The sequence below is a fragment of the Lagenorhynchus albirostris genome, chromosome 13 (genome assembly GCF_949774975.1).
Source record: "Lagenorhynchus albirostris chromosome 13, mLagAlb1.1, whole genome shotgun sequence".
Lineage (NCBI taxonomy): Eukaryota > Metazoa > Chordata > Mammalia > Artiodactyla > Delphinidae > Lagenorhynchus > Lagenorhynchus albirostris.
In genome coordinates this window covers 25,462,287-25,471,954 of record NC_083107.1, presented here as the reverse complement: position 1 = coordinate 25,471,954, position 9,668 = coordinate 25,462,287, and the positions used below count along the sequence as shown (strand labels likewise).

At 46.8% G+C, this 9,668-nt stretch overlaps 1 protein-coding gene across 1 annotated transcript; it reads right to left on the bottom strand.

Annotated features, from left to right (window-relative positions):
• Positions 1-1,107: 1,107 nt before the first annotated feature.
• On the bottom strand, positions 1,108-5,903 carry LOC132531927 (polyadenylate-binding protein 2-like). Its single transcript, XM_060170023.1, is given in 5 exon segments — positions 1,108-1,216; positions 2,677-2,792; positions 3,898-4,104; positions 5,336-5,802; positions 5,805-5,903. Coding segments are annotated over 5 exon segments (972 nt in total). The 5' UTR covers positions 5,878-5,903.
• Positions 5,904-9,668: the final 3,765 nt, after the last annotated feature.

The window sequence follows — 9,668 nt, the reverse complement described above, 5'->3', positions numbered from 1 at the left end:
GAGGTCTATGTGTGTGAATAGTCACAGAGGGGACAGAGTGGCAGGCTGTGCTGGGTAGATGTGGAGGGAATCAGGAGAACCAGGAAGGTGTTGGGGGCCACTGAAGGAGGAAAGGGCCTCGGGCAGGGGGGTCAAGCAGTGTGGTCGTTCAGAGCCTGGGTGGTCCAGTCAGGCCCACCTGAGCCTGACCCTATCTCTGTGACCCTGTGTGTAACATCTGTAACGCTCAGTTTCCCCCACTGCCCCTGTGCAAAATGGGAAAGCTTAATTACACATACAACCTCACAGGGTTTTTATGAAAGGAGTTAAATTTCTCAAGTGCTTAATACGATTTCAAGTGCAGAGTAAGCATTGTATAAATGGTAGTTATCCTGTGGATGGAGAAAGCTGATGGGCAGGTATGAGGAGAGGGGAATAGGAAGGGAATAGGTCTTTTTCACACCACCCTCTTCCCTGTTCTCAGCTCTAGGATGCCTTCCCTCCCCCTTGTCTCACACACCGACACACACACACACACACACACACACACACACAAAAGCACACTCATGCGCCTGCGCACACTTTGCGTATAGGTACCAAGCATCAACCACTTATCTGTTTGGAGGCTGAAGGGAATTGCACTGTGGTGGGTGTAGTGGGAGGGGCATGGGCTTTGGAATGCGGTTTCGATTTCAATTTCAATCCTACTTGCTTTTCATGAGCTCTGAAAACCTCATCTTTGTCTCCTGAGGTTCAGTTTCCTGATGGTGACCTGACTTCACCCACCTACTTACACAGCTACAAGGAGAAAATCAGGCCTGGGAATGCTCCTAACAATGGTGGAGACTTACTGGTTATTTAATCTTCATTTGTGTTAACAGTATCAAATGATCCAAAAGAAAAATGAGTCCCTGCTTGGCGAAGGAAAAGGGTCGGTGCGTCTCTTCCCAGCCTGAAGAGTGGGGCAGTGGCAGCGCTGAGGACTGCGGAGGGGAAGGCTGTGCTTCCCAGCCACCCGGAGCTCAGAGGCTCAGGTGGATAGGAGGCAAGTCTGTCCACAGAAAGCCATTGTGTGAGCCTTGGCATGGATGTGCTTGCACAGGGCAGCTGGGCTGTGGTGCTGGTGACTTAGGGCCCTGAGGGATACTCCTCGTCTGCCTCCTCCTCCTCCTCCTCCATGGAAGGCTGGAAGAAGACATCCGAGGAAGCTTTGCTGGCTGCTGGCATCTTGGGGGCTCTGCCAGGGGCTGGAGTCATAGGCAAAGGGGCCACTGTGGCTCGAACTCGATTTGTTTGCAGTGGCCCAGCCTGCAAAGAAAGCAAGAAGAGCTTCCTGTGAAGACCAGACCGTTCCCGATCTGTCCAATTCCCTGCCGGGCCTTCTGTCCTAACTCCTTCATGTGTCCTGTGAGTGACAGCCTCGAGGCCCAGGGCAGTGGAGTCCCCTAGGCTCCAGCCTCCACAGTGCCTGTCTCCTGGCTAAGTGTCCTCCTCTGTTTGCTTGTCCACCAGCTAACTTATGGTCGGTTCTGTTCCCACCTCTAGACTGACTGTAGTTTGGAAACATCTTTCTCTTGTAACTTCAGGTAAGACAAAGTGGGGGTTTTCCTATAGGCTCTGTTATTGAGAAACAAGGAAAAGATTAATAAGGGCACAAAAGGAAGCCCAAATACTATAGAACATGGATTTCATAAAAATAAACACCCCCTGGGACTTCCCTGGTGGTCCAGTGGTAAAGAATCTGCCTTACAATGCAGGGGATGGGTTTGATCCCTGGTCAGGGAACTAAGATCCCACATGCCGCAGGGCAACTAAGCCCGCGTGCCACAATTACTGAGCTCGCACGCCTCAACCAGAGAGCCTGTGTGCTGCAAACTACAGAGCCCACGTTCTCTGGAGCCCATACGCCACAACTAGAGAGAGAAAACCCACATGCCACAACTAGAGAGAAGCCCGTCCGCCACAATGAAAGATCCCACGTGCCTCAGTGAAGATCCCGCATGCCACAACTAAGACCCAACACAGCCAAAAATAAATAAATAATAAGATAAATCTTAAAAAAAAAAAAGATAAATCCCCCCTTCAATTACTCTTCTCTCTCAACCCCTGTCACTAGAGCCCTGTCTCTAAGCTACTAACCTTGATCAGCCTCCCTTTACTCATCTGTAAAATAAGCATAACACTTACCTTGCGGGGATGCTGTGAGGATTAAATGAGAAAAATATATGTGAGAACACATGTCACAGAACCTGGCAAATGACTGCTGCTCAGTAAATGCTAATTCCCCTTCCCTTAGGCATTTCTTTTCCCACCTTCCCTTAAGCCTTTTCTTTCAACAGAGGCTTGTGGTTGTAGTTCCAGTGCCACCAGTTTGCTTAGTGGGACAATGGTCTGTTAAATGACTAATGATTTATCACAAACACTGCAATTAAGATACCTAAACATATGTAAATGCCCAAGCAAAAAAAAAAAAAAAAAAAAGCCCCCTTACCGGGTAGGGGTTGTAATTTTCTTTGTTTAGGGCAAAAGGCTGCTCTTTTTCTTCCTCCCCTGTATGCCCTCTTTCTGCCAGAGGGGATCCAGGGAGGATACTCCCTTGGATGGGGGGGAGTTGGGCACAGGGGAAGAGGACTCTCTGGGATTCTGGGCATAAAGGGGAGGGAGGGAAGTACCTTTCTCAGAGCCCGGCTCTCCCACCTTGGGTGGAGCGGGCCCTGAGGCTTGGCAAAGGTGCTGCTCAGGTGTGAGTACAGGTGGCTCCAAACCTGCAAGGGGTTGTAGGTGGGTTCTAGCTCCAGGTCATCCAGCATGCTCTGAGGAAGAGAGAGGAGGAGCCTCACCTGGGGGTCTTGAGGTCACAGAACCCAAGATGTCAGGCAGAGACCTGAGTGTGAGAAGCTGGAGGAGGTATGATGACCCAGGGCTTCACTGAAGGATGTGAAATAGATGCGTGTCCTGCTGGGTGTTCTGCCCCAGGTCTGAGTGCTTGTGAGGTAAGTGTCAGGCAAGGGTACAAGAAGTAGCAGCAACTGAGTGGTTAGGGACACTGAACACTCTGGCCCTGAGAACAATGTCACAGGATTCTGAGAGGGGCCAGAGCGCTGTGAAGGTTACAAGGGATCCAGTGTGCGAAGCTGTGAGGGAGGGTGTGTCCCGGCTGGGGTGCTCACAGTCTGCAAAGCAAGTACACTGAGTTCTCGGAGGCCTTTGAGGTGAGTATAACCAGAGGACATGCCAGCAGAGCATTCCTGAGCAGTCAGGTTTTCCGGCCACAACATCCTGTGCCAGGAACCACTGGCCCTGAAGTGAGACACTGAGTGAGCCATGGCCACTTGTGCCCACCTCTCTGCATCCCCGTGGCTGCCAAGCCAAGAGTACAATCCCAGGCTCTGTCCTCTCTGCACATAAGTCAGCAACCTAGCAGCAACGATGTGGTTCCAGTTCTCTGTACCCAGAGGACCCCCTCCCCCGCCTCAGCCTGGGGAGGCTGACAGAGGAAATCCAGAATACAGATCCAAGAAGAGAGGAGGGGGAGGAGAAAATGGCCTTCAGAACTGTTCCCTCCTTCTCATCAGAGTCTTATTTTAAAGCTCTTCCTATTCTCGGTGCCTACATTGGCTACCTTTCCCTCTTTTTCTCAGAAATAGATGCACACAAACACAGGTACACACACATGTATACACATATTGCAGAGAAAGACCCATGAGAATACACCGTCACACAGATGCTTGCTTACATCCTTCTGTCTGGCCTCAGTTCCTTGCTTTCTTCTCTGCTCCTCTTACCACACCCTTGGAACCACTTCTGCCTCTGCTCCCGTCCTTTCCTTCAGGGGCTCACTCCTTTCCCTCATCCCTTTCTTCAACTCTCTTCTCTTTTCTCCCCTCTATCTATTCCATGAGATCTGGGCTCACTTGCCTCCACAGTCTTACGGCTGTCATCAGGCATGTCCTCAGGTAGCAGGGGGAAAGGGCTGGGCAGCATCAGTTCCCGAGTGGCCACTGCCTTCACCAGCAGAGTGGGAGAGCGAGATGGCAGGATCACGTAGAAGGTGCTGGCGGGCTCTCTCAGGCTGTGTCCTTGGCTCAGGGGCTCCCCTTTGGCCAATAGCACCCATTCTCTTTTCTAAAACAAAGACATACATAAACGCTGGTTTATCTTTAGTCTTTGGCGTGTTTGGAGGATTAGTCCCAATTGAGGCTTCCCCAAGTTCCTCTGGGGGTGTCAGGGATGGCTGAGCCATTTCACCCTGGCCCTGGGGAGAGAGGGACTTTCTGCCTGAATCACCAGTGCCCCAAGGTACTACTGTTTTTCCCTGATTAGGGACATACACAAAGGGTTATCAATGCAGAGACAAGTTCAGAGACGAAGTAGGTGTTCACCTTAGAGGGGGCTAATATATTACTCAATGATAAATGTGGAGTTTCAAGAACTGAAATCCTTAAAAACAGAGCCTTAAAACAGAGACTTCTGTGGGACACTGTGAAAATAGAGTGATAAATTTTGCTTGTGTTGCACAACTGGGGTTAGAGTGGGCTGATTGGGGAATGTCCCTGGAATGTCCAGAGAGGGCTTAAAAAGAAGGTGGTCAAAGTCACCTGGGAAGAGAGAGGAGGAGGAGAGATCAGGGAGAGGAAAGCTTTGGTACAAGGAGGTGGGTGGGGACAGGGCCCTTGATATCAACTCAGCCCATCACAGGACAAAAAGAAGGGTCAAAATTCTGGGGGTGGCAACTCTTTGAGTGAAGGGTACTGCAGAACAGAGGGGTGATACTTTGTCGTCTGCCATGGAGATTAAATAAGTTAGCATATGGGTAAGAAGAAGAGACAAGCAGACATATTAGCAGATTTTCTGCATGTACCCTTTTAAACCAGGAATGGAAATGAGACAATTTTCTGTGGTAGTTTTTCAAGGAAAACCACAACTCCCGGAACCATGGAGTCAGGACTGTTACAATCATCTTTAAATCTTTAAATTGTGTTCTCTTCCTTGAGGTGATCATCATAACAGGTACATAACAGTCTGCTTGCTACATAAGATGAAAGAAAGCACACTAGTTCTACCCACTCTAACATATATGAAAAGTTGGAAGAAATAATACAAGAGGAAAGGCAAAAAGGAGAAAAAAGATTTTAAGGGAATAGAGGAATTATCAGTGTCTTGTGGAAGACAAGTGGAAAGTGACACAGTGAAGCAGAAAAAACCTGCTGTGGCATTAGAATTATACCCCAGAGCAAATGTGCTGAGGTGGGGGTGGGGCTGGAATTCTAGAAACTTCTTTTTTCCTGTTTTTCTTTTTTTTTTAATTCTTTTGTCCCCTTCTTTCCTCTTCCCCACCCCCACTCCTAATACACACTTTTTTTAAGTAAGGGGAATACCATGATGTCTCTTTAGCCCAGCCCCTGTAGACGTGACCCCAGGGCCTGCTGTTAAAACCACTGTAGAATTGAGAGGGGGAACTGTTGTAGTCGGGGGTCCGGGCTCGGAATCGGACTTGTGGGAAACCCTGGTCTGCTGTGCTCATGCCTGGTCTGTTGGTTCGCTTTGGGATCACCTTGATTTGTCTTCCTCTAAATAGGGAGTCATCTAAGGCCAGGGAAGCCCTCACTGACTGTTTGTCTGAGAACTCTATATAAGCAAACTCTTTGGGATGGCCACTAAATTTGTCACAGAGTATGGTAACGTGGTTGACTGAACCACAGCCATGAAAGTGTGCTTCCAGCTCTTCCACTGCTGCACCACAGTCCACTTTGCCAACGTAGGTGGAGTGGGCATCGGCCTCCATCTTCTCCTCAATGGACATGATCAGTGGGCCTGCATTGCTGGAGGTGGACTCATATTCATTTGCTTCTGTACTTCATTCTGCAGCCCCTTTAGCCTCTCAGCTTCTTCTTCCATCTCCCGACTCAAGCTTTGATTGCTTCCAGTTCCTTCTCTAGAACAACACATCAATCCTGGGCCCCTTCTGGTGGTCGAGGCTGCATCACGTTATTCTCCGCAACCCTGCCCCGCCGGCCAGTCGGTCGCTGGCCTGCTTGCTCGCCCTCCTCTCACCCAGTTCTAGACACTTTAAAGCAGTGTCATCATTTTGTACAGCACAGAACTCTGAGGGGGTCTGGTAAGCCAGGCAGGTGGTAGGTGCCTTCAGAAGTTCATGCTTAACATTTTGCTTATATCTGGAGACGCACTGTCTTCCTGAAGAACAGATACAAAATGTATGGAAAGTCTACCTGATGCTTCCCAAGTCCATCAGATTGGAAATAAATGATATAGAAATCATGGTGTATGTGTGCATGGGGAGAATTTGCTCCTGCTCTGAGGACATGGCCTTTTTTTTTTTAACATCTTTATTGGAGTATAATTGCTTTACAATGGTGTGTTAGTTTCTGCTGTATAACAAAGTGAATCAACTATACATATACATATATCCCCATATCCCCTCCCTCTTGCGTCTCCCTGCCACCCTCCCTATCTCACCCCTCTAGGTGGACACAAAGCACCGAGCTGATCTCCCCGTGCTATGCGGCTGCTTCCCACTAGCTATCTATTTTACATTTGGTAGTGTATATATGTCCATGCCACTCTCTCACTTTGTCCCAGCTTACCCTTCCCCCTCCCCGTGTCCTCAAGTCCATTCTCTACATCTGCGTCTTTATTCCTATCCTGCCCTTAGGTTTTTCAGAACCATTTTTTTTTTTTTAGATTCCATATACATGTGTTAGCATATGGTATTTGTTTTTCTCTTTCTGACTTACTTCACTCTGTATGACAGTCTCTAGTCCATCCACCTCACTACTAATAACTCAATTTCATTTCTTTTTATGGTTGAGTAACATTCCATTGTATATATGTGCCACATCTTCTTTATCCATCCATCTGTCGATGGACACTTAGGTTGCTTCCATGTCCTGGCTATTGTAAATAGAGCTGCAATGAACATTGTGGTACATGACTCTTTTTGAATTATGGTTTTCTCAGGGTATATGGACATAGCCTTTTTAAGCCTGGAAGGGATGTTCTCTGGAAGGGATATTAGGAAATTGTAGGGCACTCCATTTAATTTGGCTCAAGTAACTTCCAATGTGGCTCAGGCTTTGAATTATTATCATTATTTTAATCTTCTTTTTTTCATGCTGTTTCATGAATTTGTTTGTAGATTAGTTTGTTTATTTATTAAGAATTTACTGAATGCCCATTATGTCCCAAGCACTAGGCATGGGTATATAGAAATTCATTAGACATGTTCGTTGCCCTCTTAGAGCTTGTAATACAGTAAGCAGAAGGTTTGTAAATTAATGTTTGTCCAAGATTTAGGATGACCAGCTGTTTCAGTTTGCCCATCTTTAGCACTGAAAGTCCTGTGTCCCAGAAAACACTTCAGTCCTGGGCAAACTGGGGCAGTTGGTTACCTTTCCAAGACTCCATGGAGAATAGAATATCTTGCCACTGTGGCAAGTCCCTGGGGGCTAAAACTATGGCAATATGACATTTCTTGCACCTCAGAGTTATGAAACAAATTCAAAACCACTACACCCTGGGATTACTAAGAAACTTTGAATGTGGCACACAAAAAAATTATGATCTTTAGAATTTGAGTCTATTGACTTTGAGACAATAGCTAAGATTCTGTTAGAGAACTGGTATGCAGAAATACGTGAGGTCTCTCAAAAGTAACTCCTGATGTGGGAACTATCAGAGGACTGGAAAGAGGCTGATTTGAAAGGATTTTACAGAATGCTTTAAAAGTTCTGGGATAATTTACAGAGAGGTTGACGGAAGGCTCTGGAAGGAAGACAGGCAAATGTACTTATTAGAATTTGATAAAGACATTAATTTATCTGCAGTTTCCAGGAGCATTCTGAGACAGTGAGAGATAGGGAAATTGAACTTTATGGCTTCTATTTTGACTCTGAATTTCTAACCTCTTCCTGGACAGTGATAACTTGAAGTCCAGGACCCAAGCTTGAACGAGGTCATGGGTTGACTTGTTTGTACAGGCATTGTACCTGTGATGGAAATGGTTAACTGACAAACCAGGTATCTGAGGCTGAGAAAAGGCAGTGGCATGGTGATGCCCCAGAAGACTAACCTTAGGGGTCCTCAAATTGAACAATGCTTAATGACTGTGGATGACTGCTGAGTACTTTAGAATATGTTTTTTCTAATTCTAAAAAAAGGAGCATGAGTTGGATGCTGAAATTACTGGAAGGCAGGTGAAAATGTGTCTATATTTATGTTGTGCTTAGGGACTTTTCTACAGAAGGTGCCAGGAAGTTTAGATTTTAGGAAGTGGGGATAGATTCTTATTAGAACAGGTGTGACAGGGACAGAATTGAATGCAATGTCATACTCCAAGCTCAGCCTGATTAAAGTCATCCTCCCCCACTTCTAACTACTAAAGCTGTGAAGGAAGGTGTGGCAGCCACTGTTGGTTTCCTGGCCACTGCTCCTCTCTCCCTTGCCCTCTCCCTTCTCTTTACCCATTTTTCAGTCTTTCAGTGATTGGTGTGGGGTGATATGTGACCTACACTTAAATAATGAGACATCATCAGAAGTTGCTGGGTGGGGCTTCTGGAAAAGCTTTGTAATACGCTGGCAGGCTTTTTGCCTCTGCACCCTACCCCTCTTTCTCCCTAGGACAAGACTTGGTCTTAAGGTGCAGCAGCCATCTTGTGGCCATGAGGCAGCAGGCATAAGGATGAAAAGTACACCTGCTGTGGATGCTGCAGTGGGAAAATGGAAAGAGTCTGGGTCCTTGATGGTGTTGATCAACTGTGTCAGCCCCAGAATTGTCTGTCCCTGCACTTCTTGTTACATGAGAAAAATAAACTCTTAATTATTCAAAGTAGAGTTGGGTTGGTTTTCTGTTAGTTACAGACAAATGGATCCTTTACAGATTTCAAAGAAAATGAAGAGGATGTGGTTACTCACTTCCGGGTATATGGGGAAACAGGAGTAGAAGGGACAATTTTAATGGCACTGTCAGAAGGGCAGATGGGAGTTTATTATATCAGGTAAAAGCTCTAATCTCACCAAACCAGCACTCCCTTGGTTTGCCATCAATATGATGATGTGGGACCAAATCCATCCATTAAAGAAGCGTTGACCAACTCCTGAGTGGGAGTGTTCCTGAGGCAGCCGCTGAGAGTGGGGAAGGGCAAGAGCACTCATTTTGCATTGCTTGTGGGAAGAGAAACACTTCATTGTCATAATGCATCTAGGAAGAGAAATCACAGCTAGTTACAGAAAAGCCATGCATACCTGGGGGTTTTGGGGATCTGGAAGGACATCAGGAAGAAGTTGTTAATTTGGCATTATTTGCTTATTCTCTCACTCCAGAAGGCAGGACCCAGGAGGGGAAGAAAAAGAAGCGACAATATCCACTACTCCGCTACTCTCACACTGGCTTCCACAAAGGAGACCAGGGGAAGATGGTAAAAGAGATTTCAAACCCCCAAACAGCAGATTATACATTCTTCTCAAGTGAACATGGAACATTCTCCAGAATAGGCCATGTGATAGGCCATAAAACAAACTACAATACATTTTAAAAGATTAAAATCATCCAGGGCTTCCCTGGTGGTGCAGTGGTTGGGAATCCACCTGCCAATGCAGGCGACATGGGTTCGAGCCCTGGTCTGGGAAGATCCCACATGCCATGGAGAAACTAAGCCCCTGAGCCACAACTA